The 24,195-nt window shown below is 39.0% G+C and overlaps 1 protein-coding gene across 1 annotated transcript in view; it reads right to left on the reverse strand.

Moving 5' to 3' along the window:
• Positions 1-2,772: 2,772 nt before the first annotated feature.
• Positions 2,773-24,195, reverse strand: part of Sema3e (semaphorin 3E) — a 226,146-nt gene continuing 204,723 nt past the window's right edge. Inside the window, exons 15-17 of the mRNA XM_051174604.1 lie at positions 22,027-22,094; positions 20,411-20,550; positions 2,773-4,343 (exon numbers count right to left, since the gene is read on the reverse strand). Coding sequence (XP_051030561.1) covers positions 3,891-4,343; positions 20,411-20,550; positions 22,027-22,094 — 661 coding nt within the window. The 3' untranslated portion in view covers positions 2,773-3,890. The remainder of the gene's footprint in view (positions 4,344-20,410; positions 20,551-22,026; positions 22,095-24,195) is intronic.

Genomic DNA, 24,195 nt, shown 5'->3' on the forward strand with positions numbered 1-24,195 from the left:
AGCACTTAACATTTTGGAGAATATTTATTTCTTTTTAATCTATGGTGAACCAGATAGAAATTCCATTTAATAGTACAGACTTTGTGTAGTGTAGGGTGGTGGATCTATGCAACAGTCAAGGACACACACAGTCACTGGTCCCTGTTACCTATCATCAGGTGATGATCGGTCTCAGAGCTATCATTAGTGGAGAGAAACACGATGGTACATGCTTCATAGACCCTGCCAAACAGACAAGAGATACCACAAGACAAAGACACTCCAGCATGTGCTCTAGTTGAGATCTAAGCCTTTTTACACATAATGAAAGCCAATATGTGAGGCTGTCCTCCCAAGACAATATGATAACAAGATACCAGTATACAGTGATGCTGCTGCAAACAAAAGAGAGTTTGTGGAGAATATAACAATTATATCTGAGTCAAATCAGCAATTGTGGGCCTGGAAAATGAGGAGTATATTTAAAGGGAACTTTTCAACACAGATGTATATTTACCCAGGACATAAGTTATCTATATAGCATTAACTACCCCATATGTTTGACAGGCCAAAGCTATCATTTCTAAGGACAACTGCTGTTTCTCTCATGCTTAAGACTAACATTCAAAATAATTTGTTCTATTGTACAAGTTTTACAAATATTAATAATTACTATGAAAATTTACAAAACCCTACATCCCACAGCAATTGCAAAACATTCAATAGAAACATCTCACAGATTTAGCCAGTTGTGGAAAGGAATACACTTAGTGAAATGTATAGTATAGATCCCATATATTCTGTGCATTGAGACACACAAACCAATGTAGACTTTAATCCCCTGCTCTAGGTTTATTGGTATATATTTCTTTTGTTTCCTTTCCTGTTTCTCGAAATTGAAACTTTCTCCCTGACATATTCATTATTTAATGCAAAAAAGAAAGATTGCATCACAGAACATCAGACATGGAAACAGTTCCCAAAGTCATGGCATCTCTTTTAAGTGGGGACTTCCTGATGTGTCTGGGTCTACACCTAAGTTGGTAGCATGATGTTGAGGGAAAGGGTAGCTCATTTTGTGGTACCTCAGGCTCTGGTGAAGCAGGAGACCGGGCACACAAAGGGATAAGGATGGGTGGTTAGAATCCTAGGTCAGCTGTGTGATTTGAGGACACATTTTCTTTGTCAAAGCCATGTCTTGGTGGCTCAGGGTGAGCTCTTGTCACCTTTGACAGAGTCATATTGACATCCTGCCTGGTTCTAGGTTGTCATGTCCTGTTTTCAGTGGAATTCTTTTCAAAGGAGAGTCTTTTTGAATCCTAACCTCCGGGCCAACACAAGGATGGTGGTGCTTACAGTGGGCTTTAGATTTTCAAAAACACTTAGCAGATTTTTATTCAGTTGTTTTGAACTTTGGAAAGGGTTAGCAATTTATCTTAACACTATTCAGGAATCTACAAGCAAGGGTGGTCAGAAGGAGAGAGGACCAGAGAGGACAGTATTCTATCTGCTGTATCCTTGGAAACGTCTCTCTCTCTCTCTCTCTCTCTCTCTCTCTCTCTCTCTCTCTCTCTGTCTCTCTCTTTGCGCTACTAGTTGTCTTAAGCTGCTACTGTAAACAGGTGGTGGGAACATGTACAATACATGAATATAGCACATATAAACACATACTTATTTTATTATTTAACATAGATCTAATAGCAAAAATGTTTCCTTATCTTTAATAAGCTTAGAGAAGAATTGTTTCAAAATTTCTTGCATCGATTTATCTGTTCACTTGGAATATTATAGACATATATATTCCTTAGGAACTAGTGAGATGTGTTTATGGTTTTAATTCCCAATTTCCCTCTCCACCCTTTGTGTGTTCCTGAAATACAGTATTTAAAAGTTTCTAATACAAGCTTTTCTTCAATTACTATTGGTGGACAACAGTGACCCCCAGTGGATTGCAAGGTCTACAATATGTAGGCTTTACCCAGGATGTGAATTTTTTCTTTATATGTTTTAGAAATTCTGCACTTTAAAAACTGGGGTGATACATTGTTTATGATCCAATAAAGCTTGCCTGAAGATCAGGGAAGCAAAGCAGCCAGCCACTAGCTCTTACTTCTACCTCAGACTTGGGGATGGGGATCCTGACTCCATGAATCCTCAGCATGGCTAGAGATTGAATGTCTTCTTGTCCTCAATGTGGCTGGAGAATGAATGCCAGCTCTGAGACCCTGCTCCTGTCTCATATACCTCTCCAGTGCTAGGATTATAGGTGTGATCCCTGTTTCTCTGTTAGACTGATTAGCTCTCATATAGCTTTGGATAGCCTTGAACTCATAGAGATACATTTGCCTCCTGAGTTCTGGGATTAAAGGTGTGTGCCCCACTGCCTGGTCTCTATGGCTGTGGCTATCTTTGCATTCTGATCTCCAGACAAATTTTATTAGATCATAAACAAAATATCACCACACACATACACACACACACACACACACACCAAAACTCTGTAAAGTATTTGTGTAAGTGGTATGAGTAATACTCATTTAGGGTGAAAAATAAAGCCATTAGAAGTTTTCAACACTTTATATTCCTTATTATATGGTATACTGAGATAGCAGACATAAATATTTAAATGTAATGTGTGAACAGCTATTCTTTAATGTTTTTTATGTACACTGCTCTTGCTTTACTCTTATTTAAGTGAAAAGTATCATAAAGCTCTCATATTTTAGAAAGGTAGCTGCTAACTCTTTAAAATACAAAGAGGAAGACTTCAAGAAATAAACATTCTGAAAAATATAAATCTTGGTAGTATTTATAAGACAAAGACAATGAATATTTCAGTAGTCAGATGAGCCCAATAAACAATTTTTGGTCATAGAAAACGAGAGGAAAACACTTTGATGACTTCTGTACAGAAAAGCACACTTCCAGATAATTTCAGGTCTCGGGGAGGGGCTAACAACAAGCTTGCCTTTTACATTTTAAACGATCAAATGAGGCTAAAATCTTCACTGTATTGTGAAGTCATGAGTTATCTACAAGCATAACATTTTCATGTTAAATCATGATGTAAGCATCAGAGTTTTTCTTTTTGTGTTTTCTGAAAATGAACTAGGTGTATCTGCTCATACAATTTTTCAAATCTTTGCTGGGTAATTGTGGGAAAAGCTCTATAAGCAACTATGTATTCTTCTACCACAAGAGGGCAACCTGAACCTTTTGATTAAAATTCGTTCACACTATTTGAAAATATCTTTCTGAGAGGATTTCTTCCTTTCCACACTGCAATGAAATTTAAACGATTTGCCTTGTTTATAAAATAGAAATATTTAATACAGTTTAATGAATGTCTCATGGAAGGAACAGGCCTCAGAATGGCACGTAGCATGTTGCTTTTACAGTTGGTTTATAGCAATCACAACACAACTACTTAAAACTCATGGCTTAAAAAAAATCAGAAGCAGAACAGAAAGTTCACTAGAAAATCCTGAAGTATCTGATATTCTGTGCATTTTACTATATGGTTGCAAGGAAAACTCCAGAAAGACTAAAGTAGTTTCAGTTTTACATTTTTCATGATTATGAAAATCTATAACGTTTCCTTTATTATTATAATTATATTAAATATTCCAATGGTGAAATAATCTCCCTGAAAAGCAGCTCAAACTCAAAATTGCAGCCACGGTCATGTGTTGATAAATACAAAGTGAAGCCTTTTGAGCAATACACGCGTATGAGTACTCGTACTGTGAGCGGTTTGTACAGTAAGATGAGAATGCAGAATAACTTAAAACACCTTCCCCCTCTCTGCACTACAGAAAGCTCTGTGAAACACTGGAAGGATTTTGCATGCTGCCTCTCTTTTCTTTAAAAATTCCCACGCTTGGTCCCGCGGCAGCCAGCAGAGGGCGCCCTCAGGAGTCCAATGTGTGCCGCGGCAGGCGGAAATGCTCGGGCTTGGAGCGGAGCCTCTTTTCCTGGGGGTTGGCGTACTTCCACTTGGAGGGAGACATTTTAAGCTTTTTCCTCTTCTTGTCTGTACACCACACCTTTTCGCAGTATTCTTCTACTCTCTGGAAGTTGCTGTAGCCAATCAGCTGCAAGAACTCCTTGTACCAGGATTTTGTGCCCGGAGGCACACTGCTCAAGGGCGGGCAGGGCATCTTGTGATGTCTTTCCTCCTCCTGGTCCTTATGAAACATCCCCTGCACTTTCTGCTCTTCTACTACCTCCAGCGTGATTTTACGCACAGTGTGGACAAAGCTGTGCTCTACTGTCTGGCAAAAATAGGTCCCAGCATCTGATTTGCGCACTCTGAGGAAGAGTAAACCCAGGTCCATCTTCACCACTCTGTCATCTGTCTTCACCTGCAAAACCAAAACCAAACACGTAAACAAACATGTGACAACAGAGTAGTGTACGGTTCAGAAAACGCTGCCCTGTGTGTGTCCCTTCCCACTACCTTTTCTTTCCCTTTCATAATCACACCATGCAATTATGACGGTGTACAACGGTGCTAAGTAATTCAATGAGTACTGTGCATGTGTCCTGCACTTATTTACATTGGAAGATACACTTATCAATGACACACAGTGAACAGCCTAGCGCATACACACGAGAGAACTTTCGCCCTAATGAATCTAATTAAACAATAGAAAAACAATCCATATCAGTATACCAGTCGACATTAAAGTGGAGTAAAAAAAAAAAAAAAAGTCTTTTTTTTTTTTTTTAAAGCATGCCTATCTGAACAGATACAGCCAAGAACACCTCCCAGGTCCCTCCATGCAGTTCTATGCTGCCGCCATCATCATGACTGAATATTCAGCAGGGCTCTCTGTCTAAATGCTAGAATTCTTTGATAGATGGTCTCTTCTAAACCAGCCACTAAATAGTTCAGTGAACAATATGGCATTCCTACAAGGCTGTTTCCTAACTATCAACACAATCCTAAGTTTAAAGGAATCTACAGTTGAGGGTAAGTTTAAGATACGCTTAGTGATCAAATAACTCATTTTCATGCTCTGGACATATTTGATCATGCATTTTATATCTACAAATAGATACATATAATTCAGAGGGGAGAGCCACAGGAATGCTTTCAATGGGTAGCGGATACTCGGTCATCAATGCCTGTACTTAATGAGCACTTGATTTGATTTTAGGCAGAACTAGCTTCAAATGCTGATGTGGCCTTTCTGCTTATTTTCTGCCTTACTTTTCTTCCAAAAGGTGGGAATAATCTGGGGACTTGAAAGACAGCTGTGAAGATTGTGCGGGTTACACAGGCTGTGCTCTGTGCAGTGTTGCCCACAGAGTTAACTCTGCTTACATATACGGATGCTCCCTGGTAAGGCAAACATAGGTGTTTCCTGATGTCTGTGATTTTATGATACTGGTAGATGGGCAATTCAGACCATACCAGAAGCCTTCCCTGCGATAATACCAAACCAAAAGCTGTTTTCACCTTTGTAGAATCAAATGAGGTGTAGAGGCCATAGTCTGCACAGCCATCATGACTATTTGTAGCCCAGTAGAAGGTCCTAGAGGGGCTACTGGCCTTTGACCAGAGTGGCATGGCAGAAGACAAATGTGATGACTCCAGAGTGACACTGGCTCACTCATGGAAGAACAGCATGGTGTAATTAAGGAAGTTTCAAGTTCTGAGGCTTCCAATAGGCAATATTTTCTATGCATGTATAGCAAGTTAGAAGCTTCAGAAAGAAATAATTGAGACAAAAAAGGCTCCATACCATATAGTTCTCCTCCCTGTTTCTCTTCATTAGGCAGGACTAGGCTCTGGTGGGGAGGATATAGTTGCCATTAACTCAAGGCCTCCCATGAGGCATGGGAAAACCTTCTAGCCAAAGGCATCTACTCTGTGGACTGTTGTAGTGACAGCTGGTGATGAGAACACTCTTACCACTGCCCCTGACACTGGTGTGTGTGTGTGTGTGTGTGTGTGTGTGTGTGTGTGTGACACATGCTGTTATCCTGTCCTGATTGTCTTTAGTTCTCTATTGTGTCTTTGTTAGATTTCTTTGTCTTTCAAATGACTATTTCCATGTACTTGTGACCTTTCTATTTTTTGCATCAGCCAGATTCACTAAAGTGATACACATTATACATAGACATTCCATTGTCTTTGTGTTAATTTAAATAATACTAAGATTTATATGTTACTCTTTTTTGTTTGTTTTTGTTTTTCGGGACAGGGTTTCTCTGAGCCTGCCCTAGAACATGCTCTGTAGACCAGGCTGGCCTCTGACTTACAGAGATCTGCTTCCCTCTGCCTCCCGAGTGATGGGATTAAAGGAGTGAGTCACCAATGCCTGGCTATATATTATTCTTTAACAGCATTGATTCACTAATTTTCCACTCAAGTGGCCCCCTCTATTTGCTATCTTTCCTAGTTATGATAATTATATCATTCCAGCACTATAACCCTCTACTGATAAATCTATCTATCTATCTATCTATCTATCTGTCCTTATAGACAACTCATCACAAACCCGTATCACCATTTCTTCAGTGGTGACCCAGAAACACATGCTTTGTCTTCATTTTCTTTGTTGCAGTGTTAGACCCCACATTTATCTCTCTGACAGTGTCTCACAGCAGACGCTCCCCCCCCCCCCCAGTTCCTTTTTCTTTCCCCCATCCCTTGTATCTGGTTCTCCTTGACAGTGTTTGGGACTCCTGCTCTCTTCACTGACTAGGAGGATTTTCTGTGTCTGATAACATCTCATCCTTCCAGAATGTTGGGATTACATACTCCAGGCCATAACTTTGACCTGTGATACACAATCTCTACATACCACAGGCCTTCACCTTGACCTGTCACACACATCTCTCCTTTCTTACCATCATTTTACTTCTTCATTTCCTCTCTACATTTGAACACATGCCATGTCACATGCACATACATTACAGTGGTTTCCTGTGGCATCTTTCTGCTTTTCATTAACAAAGTAATGTTAATATTCCTTCTTATAGCTTAGCTTCTCTTTGATGCTGAACTGTGAAATTACTTAGATGTCTATTGCTTGTCCAAGCAGCCATGAGTTGCCTGGGTGACTAGCACGACACAGGGTTTCTCACAGCAGGGTCAGTGGGATTGAAGCAACTCTGGAGGTCAGTCACTTTTTTATGTTACTGTGCTTGTCATTTCAATAGCCAACACTAACTTACAAGCTCTATTTTCTATCAAATGGAAGATGAAGCGCAGTGATAGTATTTGTGTTTACCACACAATTTGAACCATTTTTAAAACTTCCCAGATGCTAAGCAAAGGTGGGTTCAGTAGACCAATGACATGTCCCAGTCCCGTGAGCCCAAACAGCATCCATATGCAGTGAGATGCGGTAAAAATATTAAAAATTTTAGAGGCTTTTGATTTAAGTGTTAGGATGCTAAACTACCACATAACATACAGTGCAATAAGCAGAAGTTGCACACACACAACTCACATACATTCATGTACCATACCTTCATTATCTTATGGAGACAATTATTTCAGTGAAAAAGTAATCTTATTAAATATTTATGGGTAAGCAGATTTTTACATATTTTATTTGTAAGTTTTTCAACCATGTTAGAATGTTTTGTTTAAAATACTTGAAAGATCATACATGAGTTAAGTTTACAAGCATGCAAATGCATGAATTTCTCCCTTCTTCTAAATATCTGATAATCATTTATTGTAGTTCAAGCAGACATTTTACCTTTGAGGAAAGATGATGGGGACATCCAGACATTTGGACCCCCAAAATTGTCCTTCCACAATTCTGTCTGCTGTCATTCCTGGAACCACCACCGTGTTTTCTATTCAAGTTTATTTTATCAGTCTGTTTGTTTGTTGTTTTGTGTGCACATGCAGTACATGTGCCATGAAGTACATGTGCCATGCATGCATGTGGAAGTCATAGGACAACTGGCTCCCACTATGTGGGTTCCATGAGTGAATTCATCGTTGACAAAAAATACCTTTACCCACCATTTTACACACCAGCAAGATGATTCCTGAGGGGAAGCTTCCTCAGTCCTCTTGTCCATATTCTATTCTGCACTTATTCTTTTTTTTTTTTTTTTTATTTAGTGAAGCTTTCTTGTGCAAATCAATGCACTTACATGTTTTGTCCTAGGTTTAAATTCCATTTTCTTTATAATACCCACCTTACAGCCCATAAGGATCTCCCATGACTTTTTGCAAGTCAATATCACTGGTGTTTGTAGCACCCAAGATGTTTAACTTATTCTTTAAGTCATTTATTCTCAATGCAACCTTCTTGTCTGTAATCAAGTTACAAGGTTATGAAAGGAAAAGGAGCTCTTACTTTCTGTAGTCATTACACAACAAGAAAGAGACTTGGAATACATTATAAGCAAAGGCATGCCCCTTTTCCCTTCAGTGAAAACACTCAAGGCAGTGCTGTATGTCCATGAGAATGGATCCAGCATTCACTCTCCCTAGAATTACCTAATACTGATTTGAACAGCAAGGAAGACAGCATGATTCTGATAACAGTCAGTGAGTCAGAAGACAGTTGCCTCACAGATAGGCAGGAAAGGGCTAGGACACTGCATTCATTCTTTCATTCATTCATTCATTCATTCATTCATTCATTCATCCACCCAAACCATGTACCCATAAACACCTACAGAGAGCATCATCTGCTGTCTTCCTAGTGTCTCCTGTGAGAGTGAATGACACATGAGGAAATAAAAAACTGTCCAGCACCTATTCGGATGTTTATGAAAAATAAAATGAAATCTAGGCCCATGTTCACTGGATAGGTATATTTTTGTTTAAATTTTGATGTCTGATATTATAAAGCAGTATTTCATTTATAATCAGAAATTCAAGTTTGAGAAGACCCACATCATAGTCATATGAAGTCCAGAAACATGATAGTTACCATGGGAATTGTTCCTCATCAGTTATTTGTACAACAGAAACAGTTCTGTTCTCATAATATTGTTTCCCCTTCTTGGTTACAGTGAATTCACATTTTATCCTCAGTAATAGGGCTGTTCTAAGTCCTAGCATTCATTATGTAGGTCAGATGGCCTTAAAATTGAATGTGCCTTGTATGGGTGATGAACACCTAAAAATAAAACCATGTAGAAATGTATATTTGCACTGCTTCCATGATTCAGTCCTTCTATGTTAGTTAAGTTGGGTACCTCCAACATCAAGTCTTGAGTACAGGATTGTTTTCACACAGCTGTGCTTTTTCTATGTCTGCACTCCAGATTTCTGTGGCCAAGAAGATGGTACATAAATCATCATTCTATCAAATGTTCTCTTGGGCAATTTATATAAACACAGATTTTCTTACTGAACATGGTTTTACTATCCTTCACTATAAAGATTGATTCAGGATGTGCCATAATATCAAATAAAAAAGTAATCGAGCCAAGAGCTGCACATCTGGGAGTTGGTTAGGAGGAATCAGTAGCTTTCATGTGTACTTGCTACATGGTCCCATGCTTCTCATTAGAAAGGGACAGACATGGGCCTTGAATTGGCTTGATGCAGAATACATCCAATATTTTAGTCAAAAATGAAGGCCAACAGCCTTTTACTTTATATATCTACCTGTGTTTGATTTAAAAATGGATTGCCTCACAGAAAAATACATCTGAAAAAATAAAAGTAAACTTTTTTTTAACTAAAGCATATTCTATTTTAACCCAATATATAATAGCGATGGTCATTAACTCAGGAGTGAACTGCTTATTGTCTTCTCTGTGGAAGGCCATCACTACACAGGGAACAAATGTGAAAAAGGACAGCTTTTGTCTGACATAAGAAGACACTGAGAGTCATCAGGATTAAGAATTCAAATCTGAATGACCAACATATTTAAAACATCCAGGATGGGCAAAATGGCTGAGAAAATAAAATTTCTTGCCATGCAAGATTGATGGTGTTAGTTTGATTGCTGTGACCCAAGGTAGAAGTATAAAACCAAACAAGAGAAATTTTGTAGGCAAATCACAGAAATTTGTCAATAGTTAAGCAGGATTAACTAAATTATCTAACAGAAGTAAAAATCAAGAATCAAAAACAAAAGACAGGAGAGACAAAGAAAAGAAACTTGGGTTTCTGTTTTGTACTCAGTACTTTGCTTCGGCAAACAATTGAACTAAACTGGTTTCTGAGCTCTGTTCAGTCCCTGGCATACATAAGCTCGGGACCATAGGTTCTTAGACACCCTGACCAAAGTACTTTAGAAAGGAATGCTGTTAACTATCCAGGGACAAGAATATCAGAATAGACAGGGGGGGGGAGCGGAAGGGAGGGAGAGGGAACCGGGATCGATATGTAAAGAATTGAAAGAAAGAAAGAAAGAAAGAAAGAAAGAGATCAGAAGAGAAGAAAGCTAAGAAGAGAGAAGTGAAAGTTCACACGTAGAAATGCTCATCATCAGTACAATGTCTTACAAGTACAACACTGGGATTCTTAATGGCCGCAGGAACAAGGAACAACATATGAGCAATTCAAAGATTCAAAATGTCTTTAAGTACTTTAAAAAATTTCCTCTTGGGAACACTCCTCCATTGCTGGTAGCCATGCAAACTTGAACAGCCACTTTGGAAATCAGTATGGCAGCTTCTCAGAAAATTGGGAAACAATCTGCCTCAAGACCCAGCAATACTAATCCTGGGCATATACCCCAAAGGATGCATTTTCATACTACAAGAACATCCATCTGTTCAACTATGTTCATGGCAGCATTATTCATAATAGCCAGAACCTGAAAAAAATCCTAAATGGCCCTTAATTAAAGAATGGATAAAGAAAATCTGGTATATTTACACAATGAATTACTACTCAGCATAAAAAAAAAGAAAAAAAAGAAAAATGAAAACTTGAAATGTGCAGGCAAATAGATGTAACTAGAAAAAAAAATCCTGAGTGAGGTAACCCAGATCCAGAAAGACACTGATGTACTCATAAGTGCTTATTAGAACAAAGCAAAGGATTATCAGTCTATAGTCCACATACCAGAGAAGCTAGGAGAACACTAAGACAAGCATACATGGATGCCCCTGGGAAGGGAAGTAGACAAGATCTCCTAAGAAAACTGGGAGCATGGGGGGGGGGAGGGATGCAGGGAGAAAGGGAGGTGGGAGATGGCTGAGATGGGGGAAGGGCAGAGAGGGAGACTAAGGGAAGAGATATCTTGATTGAGGGAGTCATTATCTGGCTGGCAAGAAACTTGGCACTAGGGAAATTCCCTGGAACCTACAAGGATGATCCCAGCTAAAACATTAAGTGTCAATGGAGAAGAACTGCCCTTCCCCTGTAATCAGATTGATGACTACACATGTTATCATCATAGAATCTTCATCCAGCAACTGATGGAAGCAGGTGCAGAGATCTACATCTAAGCACTTGGCTGAGCTCCCAGATCCAGTTGAAGAGAGGCAGGAATGATAACATGAGAAAATGTGTCAAGACCAGTTTAGGGATACCCATAGAAACAGCTGACCTGAGCTAGTGGGAGCTCACTGACTCTGGACTGGCAGTGGAGGAACCTGCACAGGACCAAGCTAGGCCCTCTGAATGTGGGTGACAGTTCTGTGGCTTGGGCACTTTGTGGGGCAGTGGGATCAGGATTTATCCCTAGTGCTTGAACTGCTTTTTGGAGGTTTTTGGACAGACACCTTGCTCAGCCTAGATATGGGGGGGTTGGGCTTGGTCCTGCCTCAAAGTAAGGTGACAGAGTTCATTGGCACCCCACGGGAAGCCTTACCCTCTCTGAGGAGTGCATGGGAGTGGGATGGGGGGTAGCAAGAGGAGGGGAGGGAGTGGGAACTGGGATTGGTATATAAAATGAGAAATGACTGTTTTTAAAATTAAAAGTGGTAAGGAAATAAATCTTCTCGAGCAATTCTATCTGTCTTGGTACTGAGTCCTGTGGAAATCTTCCCTTTATGTCATGAAATGATGGACAGGACAGAAAACCATGAAGCACAACACAGTGTTTGTTGTACCTTCTTTAAAGCCGTTATCTCAGTGCAGGTGCAGGTGAAATGCCCAAGCGCTATTCAACAGAAGCAGTTCTGTGGAGATCTCACTACATGCTCCCAGGCACTGCTCTCTGCTGGCTTATCTCCATACAGGTTTACTTTTCTAGACCGTGGGAGCTATTTCTAGAACAGAGCAGTTGGAAAGTGAAGGGAACTGGCACACTTTGCTGTTCACATGTGTCTGCTGCATGGCCACATTACCTGCTTTCATTAAATGCCTGAAACATACTGACCTCAGATAGAGATAACACATATGTAGTGGTATATTATGATTTATTAAAGCTTGTCTGAAAATCGGAAAAGCAAACCAGCCTGGAGACCAGTAATCTAAAACTGACTTTGCTTCTGCTTTTTATACCTCTCATATCCTGGGATTAAGGGCTGAGATCATCTTTGTGTTTCTGCTCACACAATTTCGTGGAGCTCAATGTGGCCTTGAAGTAACAGAGATACATGTATTTTGAATCCTGGGATTAAAGATGTGTACCACCACTTCCTGGCTCTGTGGCTTGTGGCTAACTTAGCCTTCTGTACCCCCAGGCAAGCTTTAATAAATCATAAAGACTATATCACCACATATATAAGCATCTGCCTCCATAGATACAGGATGATATAACTCATGCCCAAGGATTCTCAGAAAATCTTAGAAAATTAACAGAAGGGAGATTTGTCCAAAGCTTTAGATACATTTGTATTCTTGAGAGAATCCATTTTCCATTCACAGTACAGGAACTATATGGGGTCTTTTAACCTTTCATCAAAGTAACCAAGGTAAATGAGTAATTATCTCTGAACTAGAAAAGTGTTGGGACATTTGATATTATGAAGTTTTCTTTTCCATTGAAATTGAAGTTCTGAATGTTTACTGACTGAAAAGGTTATTAGTTTTAAAATGATGAACATTTTTAATGTGCTAAAAAGAAAACAAAATTATTAAACAGATGTTTCAAATGAGGCAATAGTTCATACAAAGTATGGATTTATGGGTGTCATAGATCCCTTACATTTCTTGTCCTTGGTTAGCACTGATGAAGGTCAGAATGAGCAAACAAGATGGTAGACTAAAAATGGAGTCTTATTCTGTAACTGCTTCTACTTTATATGGCCTAACTTCAATATCAAAGGTGGCACTTGTTTCCATGTGTTTAGAGGAGCAGCCATCTTTGCAGGTCGTACTGTATACAGTCAATACAGAAGCAATGAAGTCTTAACACAGAAGGAAGGAGTGGCCGACTACTGGGTTAAGCATGAGTATTACATTTCTCAGGAGGATTGAAGAGACTTTGATAAATCTTCGTGGCTTAGTGGGTGGGCCAAATGCAGAGTTTAAAATGATAACTTTTGGGATGGCATTAAAACAATATTTGGAGTAAGGTGCAATTCGTGATTGGGGCTGATGACATTTTGTGCTTTCGCTTGAAATTTCCATCATAAATAGACATCTTTGTGCATGACTTAAAGTTGACACAGTGTTCACAGTAAGGTATATTGAAGTCAGACTGCTTCAAAAACATGCTAACATGCATTTTTCCTTTAAAATGTAAGTTCACAATGGTAAGACCAATAATAAGAGTGGGGAAATGCTTTGTCTATGGTCACCAAAAGAGAGAACTGAACGATGTTGTATTGATCTTACAGACTAGGTGCTGCATTTCTGCTGTCTACCACACTGGAATGACAGGATTTTATGTTGCACACCTTCAGGTTGCCCCCAAACTTCCCTATGACAAATTTATAGCAGTTCAACTCACTACTAAAAGCCAGTCTCCTTATAGTACTATTAGGACACTTCATGAATAAAGACAAAAGCCCAGAAGACTGTACTTCAAGTAAGTTGTTCACACTGTTGTTTAGTCCTAGTGAGAATTCATTAGGTGACATTTTAGTCACCAGACAGTGAGGAGATGGTTTTTCCTAATAGATCTTTTTCTTCATCATATAGGGGTACCTTTCACAATGATACTTGTTGGATAAGGTTTCAGTATATCAGAGTTATCATCATGCCTTTAAATCTAGGAACAGAATATTTTTCCATAAAGAGCTATGTCATCAATACTTTGTTATTTATGAATTATGGTCTTGGTTGTCGCTATTCTTGAATAAGCACATAGAATTTAGCAAATAATGCATGTTAAAATAATCCCCACCTACTGAACTTTAAAATATATTCATACATTTCAGAGAAAGAAAAATATTTCAATTGTACAGCTAAATATTTTAACAATAAATACTATTTTCTCCCTAATGATGTTAAGACTGAAATTTTGCAAATATTAAGGGCCCTTATACATTCAAGTATGTTAAATTGAAGAAATTAGGAATCAATGAACTGGGGAATAGTGATGATTTAGATTTCTTAAAGAAGTGGGCCTTTTTCAACCTTTTTATTTTTTTTCCGGGGCTGAGGACCGAACCCAGGGCCTTGCACTTGCTAGGCAAGCACTCTACCAAACCCCAACCCCACTTTTTTTCTACCTTAAGAAAATAAGAATTTACATCCTTTTCATGAAAAGTATGGTCTGTCGTTTTAAATGAAAATGGTATTCAAAAGAATACATGCCCACCGAATTTAATCAATGACGACATAGCATTGGAACAGGTAGCCTTCATCTGCGGATGAAATCATACTTCCCACTTAAATCAAGCATTGTGTGTCCCCCAGCCAGAAGACAAGACATCTGTCTTTTCGATTGGGAGCTGAGACTTTCATGGTGAAGCCACCTCAGCAGCCCAGTCTTGTCTAATTTAGAATCCCGCCTGCTCTTCTCTCTGGGATCAGCTTCTTTCACACGTTATTTATCTAGCTTCTAAGTTAGCTGCACATCCTACCTGCCTCTGGCTACTTCCTTTTAATTATACACAGAGCCAAGCCCACTATTTCAAAAGAAGTAAATTAAAACCCTGCCTCCCAGTTCCTCTCTCTCTCTTATCTTAGCTTTTGGCAGAGTCCACTGCACTCACAGTTTCTCATTCAGCACAGATAAATGCGTCCCTAACCCTGTTGCTTGATGGCTTCTCCCACAGCTATCTCACTGTACTGTTCTTGCTAGAAATCGAGTGTGTGTTTTCTGCAGTTTGCAAAAGATGTTTCTGATGACCATATCCTGCCCAGTTTCTTTTCCAAGGTTTTACCATGTTCCAATCTGACCTTTCTGTCTCTAATTACCTAAGCTATTCTATTTGGAAAGAACTGGCAACTTAATTTCATCTCCATAATGTATATAGCCATACTTACTTTCTCTGAGAAATGTTGGAAATGTTACGTCAGCTACTGTATGTAAAACCCTCAAAACAGCACAGGGCCAACAACAAGCAATGGAAAGAATGATAGCTATAAACACTGCTTGTTTTCTGGAGTCTGTCATCTAATTTTCTCTAAAATGTATGTTTTTTTTTCTTTGTTTGTAACTTGAGCTCCCACTAGTTACTCATTATTCGTTGAGATAAGCTATGCAAGGGGGGCATCACTGTCTGTTGTCCCATCCTCTACCCAACTGGTACCAGACTGTACTTAAAACAGAGTAACTCCGAAGTCCTTGTGCTCAAGACTACTGCAGGCACTAAAAGTATTAATGGAAGTAAGTGGTCCAGATAGTGAAAAGCACACAGCCCCAGGGGATACACCAGTTTTATGGTAACACGGGAGCTCTCTTGTGGCTATATATCGCTTATGATTCAATAAAGTTTGCCTCAAGATCAGAGAACCAAAGCAGCCAGCCAGTAGCTCTTGCCTTTATCAAGGCTGAAATGGAGATCCTGTCTTCCCTGTGACCAGAAACTGAATCACACGTGAGACCCTTTGCTTCTTCCTTATACACCTCTCTAGTGCTGGGATTAAAGGCATGAACTCTGTTTTTCTTTTTGACTGATACACTCTCCTGTAGCCCAGGGTGGTCTTGAACTCACTGAGATCCATCTGCTTCTGTTTCCTGCGTCCTGGGATTAAAGGTATGTGTCACCACTGCCCAGCTTCTATAGTGGTCTAGTGTGGCTAGCTTTGGATTCTGATCCCCAGACAAGCTTTATTAAATCATAAACAATATATCACCACACTATCCCCTTTGTCTAAAGACAACACAGTAGAAGAAGCTTGGAAGTCACACGAATGAAAACCAAATTAGGACAAGGCTCTTAGATACTTAAACATGAAGAATAATGGCTTTGTTACTGAAGCTGAACCAGCCCACATAAGTGTTCATAGGGATTTACACTGACAGACATCAATAGCCTGAACTCTTGTTATGAGCCGCCTTCCCTTGCTCTTTACCCCAGGCATCTGAAAGTGTATTTATATTCTGATTTCAGAAGATTTTGTCATTTCTCAGAACCTCTAGTAGAAGAAGACCTGGTTCTGAGTTTATTTTATTAGGTGTGAGTTATTGCACATTCTGGGTTTCAATTACTTTGATTATAAACTATGTTTTCAGAATAGCTGTAATAGACTATACAGACCTCGATACTGAGACGACAGATGGCTATAAACTAACATTGGGTCAGAGATTCTTGAGTTTAAACACTGGGTATGTCACTAGATGTGTATGAGCTATAACCCTTTCAACTTTTCTTTCTGTATGTAAAAAAGACAATAATCATATCCACTACTCATCTGTGAGATCTAGAAATAACTAGAAAGGCACCTAGAATAGTCCTGTGCACAGTAGGTCTACAATAAGGTACAACTTCTATCACAAGAACTCTGGGTTTCCTGTCCTTAATATATGACACTGTTACATTTAGCAACCAATATATTTAACTTACTCACTGAATATTTAATGTGCTTATAGCAACTATTAAAATGGAAAATGCTCTATGAAGTACAAAGAATAGCATATTTTAATAAATATTTACAGATCTAATAAAATGTGTAGAAATTGGTTCCACATGGTGTATTTAAGGAAACAGGAAACTCTAAGATGTCTAGTTGAGAGAAGGGATGGTGCCCAGAGTTTAGAAGGCAGATAAATGAGATTTTAGATGCTGCATGGCAATCCAGAAGGATAATTTTATATATATGAACATGCCATTTGTGGATAACATCACAAGACTCAGTAGCAGGTATATAGAGACACCGGGAAAAGGCAGAATTCCTAAAATCACTTATTTCAGTTCAATAGAAGAGGAAGGTTTGTACCCCATCACCTGACACAGTTTATCAAGTGAGGACTAAATCTTGACTGTTATTGCCTAGTGTACTGTGCACAGCAACCTCCAAGGAGCTAAGAATTTAGTAAGTGAATTAAGCACCCTTCAATATGGTCTACATGTGGCAATATGATTACTATATGTCTCAAAGTAAATGAGACATAGAAATGAAAATGAGTGTAAAATGATTGCTAATAGAACTCAGAACTTCCTAAGTCATTCTACTTTTGGTAGAGAATGTATACATTTGGCCTCTGATAAAGTCAGCAATTTTGTTTTATTTTAGCTCGTGGATAATTAAACACATATATTGCTGTCTCTCTATCGAAACCATTAATTATCCAACTGTGCCTTGATTTTCATAAGAAGAGTAATTACAAAATTCCATATATCATTAGCTGTGTCTGTCAGGGAAGTTAGGATGCAGCTGGCAAGAAGGTAGGCAGACACAGCAAGGTGGGACGGAAGTTCAGACCTGAACATTGAGGGAGGCTCCACAGTGGAATGCCTTCTGAATGAGGTCGGTTGCAATGAGTTCCGAATGAGAAGCAGAGCTCATTGACTGAGGAAACATACTGGTGAAAGAATTACCTCTGTCTCCTGAAGCCCTTTGACTGCAGGAACTGTGGGCCCTTCCCAGGTCCCCTCCTGCCATGTGTTACAATGGAATTTAAAAGCCACTTCATCTCAGTGTTGAGAGGTGGAAATGCATAGGCAATAAATAAACAGCTTAATTGAGTGTGGTACGCTGCATTAGCTTTGCCTGTGTAAGTGCTGTAACGTTGCCATGAAAGCTTTACTTTCCTGATAAGCTTCCATGTTGTCCCTAAGCCCTAGCAGTTTAAGCCTCTTTCTTTCTTCTTCTTTTTTTTTGGTTTTAAATTTTTATCATATAATGTATTTTGACCATGTTTTTCTTCTCAACCTTGTCTTCCCCACCTCCCTACCATCCAACTCTTTTCCTTTATTTTCTCCCTCTCTCCCTCCCTCTTCCTTATTCTCTTTCTTGCTCTCCCTCTCTCAAAACAAAAAACAAAAAACCCAACCCCCCAAAAAAAAACAGAAATAACACTCAAAAAAATTAAAAACCAATTAAATAAAACAAAGCATAATGCCTAAACAAAGCTGGATGTGGTTCTGCGTGCCTTTAATCCCATCACTCAGGAGACAGAGGCCGATGGATCTGAGTTGTAGGCCAGACTGGTCTACAGAGTGAGTTCCTAGACAGCCAGGACTACACAGAGAAATTTTGTTTCAAAAAAGCAAGTCATAACATAAAAGCTAAACAAAACAAAACAAAAAGGACCCTGGATTTGCTTTTGTGTTGGCCAGCTACCCTTGGACAGCCTGCCTAGGTTGATATACTTACTGACATACCATTGAGGAAAACTGATCTCCCCTTTGCCAGCATTTATAAATTGTCATCAGCTCCTTGGTTAGGAGTAGTTCTATGTGCACTTCCTACTGCCAGTGTTGGACTGTACTGGCTTGTACAGGTTTTCTTGTCTAATTCTAATTTGTTACATTCAAGGGCCCAGGATCCATACTTTTCATCATCTCTCAGTGTGCTATGTGACTACAGGCTAAACATGTCATATTTTTAGTTTCACCAAAGTCTAAAAAGAAATATTTTGAGGGAAACTGTTAATTTCAAATTCAGGCACAGATTCAATCTCCACTGACAAAATGAAGCAGTCATGTCTACTGATCATCTAACAGACACACCCTTCCATCTCTCTGGGTACAGGGTGGAGCTATAGGCATCAGTCACTCACCCAACTTGAAAACTTCCCATTTTAGCAAAGGCCATCTGTACTATAATCACTAAGATCTTCCCACTGCTATGAATATGTTCTTGTTACTTCGTATTTCCACTTGTAAAAATAAAATTGCAATCTTTTAATATGTATCCGAGGTCTCCCTTACTAAAGCCTGTGTCCTCATCTCCTTCCCATTCTTATAATGGCCTCCAGTGTAGCTCTATAAATAAATGACCCACAGACAGATATTGGGGTCCAAGCTTCAAGCTAAAGATAGGAAAAGGAAAGAAGCCGGCCTCCAGCTCTTACTCTACCTCAGATTGAAAGGTGCTCCTGGCTCCACCAAACCTCAGACTGCAAACCCACACTGCTATGCTCTCTTCAACGTGGCTGGAAAATCCCAAGACTGACAATTGAAGCCCCTGCTCCCGTCTTTTTTTACCTCTCTAGTGCTGGGATTAAAGGTGTGAGCTTGGTTACTCTTTTAGACTGATTCAATCTCTAGTAACTCTGGGTGGCCTTGAACTCCCAGAGATCCCTCTGCCTTTGTCTCCTGAGTCCTGGGATTAAAGGTGTGCACCACCACTGCCTGGTCTCTATAGCTTTGCTTCCTGAATCCTCAGGCAAGTTTTAATAAATCATAAATAATATATCACCACATGCCAGGCCATTCCAAATGTGCTCCAATGCGGCCCCTCTCCCTCTTTCTCAAAACAGCAAAGCCATTGCCCCTAATCCTTAAGTGACTTCAGAAAAACAATCTCCAAAGCTACTCAAAATGGGGAGAGTATCGAGACTTGCCTTTATTCCCATCGGATTAGAACCCTATGTCAGTGTCTTGTATTTGATTTGCAGCTTTATTAATATTGGTGCCACTGTTATTCTTATTTGTTAATAACTTTGCTGTTTCTCAGTAATGCTACCTCGGCAGATGTGGTTTAAGATTTTTGCCATGACATATGTCATGAAGGTATGAGTATTTTCAGCAAGAAATACATGAACTATCAATTTCCATAATTCAAAGTATCAATTCATATGTTTATGTAAAATAAGCCCTCTGAAATGTAGACAATAGATTTATAAATATGTTCATATTGTAAAACTTCATATGTAGATAAAGCATACTTAGACAAGAAAATTGACTTTTAAGAAATTAGGTGAGTGTGTGTGTCAACAGGCACATAGGAACCAGTACATTCGTAGGGTGGAAGACAACCTTGGTGTCTCAGAAACTATTCATGTAGGGCAGGTACCTTCATTGGCCTAGAGATTGGCTAGCAGGTGGGGCTAGCTGGATCCTAAGCTCCAGATATTTACCAGCCTCCCCTTCCCCAGCATTGGGATTTCAAGTCCACACCATCATGTTTGGGTGTTTTATGTTCTAGAAATTGTACAACATGTAGCTGAGCGTGGCTTCATTGAAGACACTCGATTCACCTATTTTCTGCTCTAGGTAAGACACCAAGTGTAAATGTGTAGCCATGAGTTACCTCTTCTTTTCTTGCTTCACGTCCTTTCTGAACAAACCAGATGACTTTTGCCTGTAAGGATCGCGGGGTGCATTCCAACAGAGTACTGTTGGCCTCTATGCCGTAAGCCAACCTCTCTTCAGTCCTGTCCAAAGCGTCTCCTACAGCAGAGAGACAGCAGCATCAGCTTCAAGATTGGAATTTTACTGCTAAATGTTTCTTTCTTTCTTGCTTGCTTTCTCTCTTTCTTGCTTGCTTTCTTTCTTTCTTTCTTTCTTTCTTTCTTTTTTAACTGTATTCACGTCTGGCAGCAAGGAAAATAACTCTTTCCTGGTTGCTAAGTCATTAAGTGGACTATTTATTTATTTATTTATTTATTTATTTATTTATGGTTTTTTTTGAGACAGGGTCTCTGTGTGGTTTTGGAGCCTATCCTGGAACTAGCTCCTGTAGACCAGGCTGGTCTCAAACTCACAGAGATCTGCCTGCCTCTGCCTCCTGAGTGCTGGGATTAAAGACGTGTGCCACCAAGGCCTGGCCCGTTTAAATGAATTATTTGGAATGCCCTGTGAAACCTGGGCGAGTAGACGATAAAGTGGGATGGAAGGCAGTATCTGGGAACCTGGCTCCAAAATACAAGCAGTAACGAAAGTGACAAAACCAGTGGCAATATTCTCTGATACAACAGGGGCAAGGCACAAGCACCCAACATTCATAGAAGGGTTCATCTGTTTTTTACCAGGATCTTCCCCCAGCTTTGAAAACTTGCTAAGGTTAAATCATTCTTTCTCTTGTTATACTCCTTGTAGCTGGGTTCCCTGCCCTAAATATAAGTTTGCTTAGATCTTAAAAAACAAAACCCACTCTGGGCTACAAGTTCTAACAGTAGGCATAACCTCCATTGACTCACCATGATGGTGCCCATCATTCTGCTTCGTGAATTCCAATAACAAAATGTAGCTTTGTAATCGCCCATGGCAGTGATGTGACCCAAAAGATCATTTTTTTCCTGTTTTTGTTTGATTGTCTTGTTTTTGTCTCAATCTGAAGATAACTAATATCAGTTCTAAAATTATTCTGCTGTAGCAGAAGAGGAAACCACTTTCATTTGTTGTGAACCTTAGTAGGTGAGATGCTATGAGTTACATCATACATAGTAAAAAATAAATTTGAGACAGGCAGTAGTGACACATGCCTTTAATCCCAGCACTCTGGAAGCAGAGTCATGAGGTTCTCTGTGAGTTCAAGGTCAGCCTGATCTACAGAGGGAGTTAGTTCTAGGACAGCCAAGGCTACATAGAGAAACTCTGTCTCAAAAAACAAAAAATAAGGACAAGGAAAAAAAAAATGTGATGAAGTGGTAGGTCCTGGGCGTCAATACCACTACCACTGGTAATATATTGCTTTTTACCCCTAAACTTCCTTGGCTTTATGTCTAAGATCAGATTGTGTTAGTGGTGGTATCTATAGCCAATTTTGCTTGTTCTGTCAATTACCATACATCTGATTTTAAATATATGGGAGAAAAACAAATACATCAAGGACAGTGTTCCAGGAAGGTGACTCAGTTAAAGAAATGTGCAGTCCATCTTCAGCATACAATAGGTAAATCAACAATCGATTTTCCTAAGGATTACCAACAAACTGTTGTCCAAAGCACTGCTGGGCAGCGTTGCCATGCCGAACATCCTGCCTGCGGAATCGCCTGGAAGAAAGAAAATGCAGGAGATTCTGAGACTTCAATTTCCTGGACTTTAAAATACAGCCAATTACAAGGAGAAGTCTGTTGTTGGAAAAACATTAATTGTTATTTAAAAGTAGCATGAAATCCAAGCTTTATCCTTTTGTTATTTCCAGGGAGTATTTTCAATGGTTAACGGATCTATATCACGCTACTCATTAAATGTTTATGTAAGCTTAAATTCCAGATCCTCAAGTGGCAATCTAATGAAATTTTATTTACAGTTTGTTACACATTTAGTTCACCCAGAAACTTCTAGTATGTAAAGGGATGACAAGTGGTGTGCACAGTTAAGAACATCGGGAATATTTATTTGAGTAGAAAACATAATAAAACCCCTACACATAATGAAGTGCAAAGAGGAAAAGATATATGAATCCTAACATTTTAACTTACTAAAGTCTGGAGTTTTCATTGTTACACTTCTTAAGTCCCTTCAGTCTTGAATGTCAGTGAGGGGTAAGAGTTTTTCTCACACAGGAAAATCAAGAGTGGAAGATACTATCAATCAAATTTTGGGGTTGTATACTATATACAGGAGAATACTTACTATGCTTTGTTTTAAATGGATTGACAATTAAAAATCCTTACCAAAGATGCAGAATTTGACAAAATTATAGTTGAACTTCCATGTGAATCCTTGCTCTGAGCTAGATTGAACAAAACTGATCCTAAATGCAAAGGTGGGAAGTTTTAGGCTTTGTTTATACTAATGTGCACAGCTAGTAGCAATGGATAGAGGCCAAGGAGTCACTTCAACTGCCATGTGGATTCCACCATATGATGAGCATGGCTTCCGTTTAACACCCTAAGTCTGCTGGACAATGGTGATTGATGAAGCAGGGGTCAAAAAAGAGCGAGGGAGGAAACAGTTGGCATGTCATTGGGATAATTGTACTAGCCATATGAGGGTATTAGAAACAACACCCTAGATCATTCTATATAAGTAGGTGGAATGGAATATAAACAATTTAAAATTTTGTTCAAAATAATTCAAAACATGCATTTACGGAAACATTACATCTTCCAACAAGCTTTTGGTTCCCGCTGTAGTATCATTGTCCTTCACGCCCACGGTAAATAAAACTCGTGTTATGATCAGGGCAAGGACACTTGATCAAGGATGTCTTGCACTCTTGAAGGCTGAATATCCTTCTTATATTCCTTACTTCTTAGAAGCTTGTAAAGAGGATCCTAGAAATAGACAAGGAGAGCCAGGAGGGGAGCCAGCTCACCGATTATAGTGGATTTTGGAGGGCCATTTTAAAGACATGGCCAGAATGTGAATTAGTCTTTCCCCTATTGACTCATTTTCAGTCTACAAGTGTAAAGAAAATTTATGTAAATGATGTTTTTTTTTCTCCCATTTACAGGGCCGAAGCAGAAATAATTCCTATAAAAGCAAACTATTTTCTCTCCATTTGCTGACACATACTCCAAAGCTTCTCCTTCAGGGGTGGTAATGAAGGAAAAGAATCTGACACTGTTAAAGATCTCTAGGATCCTGACCTGAGTTAATTCATTTATAAGCATGGCTTCAGACTTTGGCATCTCATCCCTTACTGCTTGCTATTTTTACATTTATCTCTTTTTCTAAATTACTCTTTTTAACCTATTTTTTTTTTAAAAAATATTATCAACTTTGTGATTGCATACTTTTAAAAGATGCACACAAAATGAAGACATATTAGCTCTGAAAATTGCCTAGTAATGTATAAAATCACACAACTCATAAGCATTTGTTGCAAAATTTGTAAACTTTTTTATAATTGTCAATGACAATACATCAATAAGCCTTATCACATTTGTAAAATAGGTGCGATAAAGGAGTGTGGAGAAACATTTGATGGTCTTTGTCTATAGATGTACACCTTGATTTCAAAAGTTTAAAGAGAGAATAAATCTTTGGTGAGGCAGGTATTTTTCCTTGATTTATTTGCTAGATAGTATGTAGATGTGTGTGTGTGTACATCTTATTATAGCTCATAAACATCTACATTTTGCGTCAGTTAAACTAAATTTAAGGAAAAACTTAAGGCTCTGGTATTGCATCTTTAAAACAATC

The sequence above is a fragment of the Phodopus roborovskii genome, unplaced genomic scaffold (assembly GCF_943737965.1).
Source record: "Phodopus roborovskii unplaced genomic scaffold, PHOROB, whole genome shotgun sequence".
NCBI lineage: Eukaryota > Metazoa > Chordata > Mammalia > Rodentia > Cricetidae > Phodopus > Phodopus roborovskii.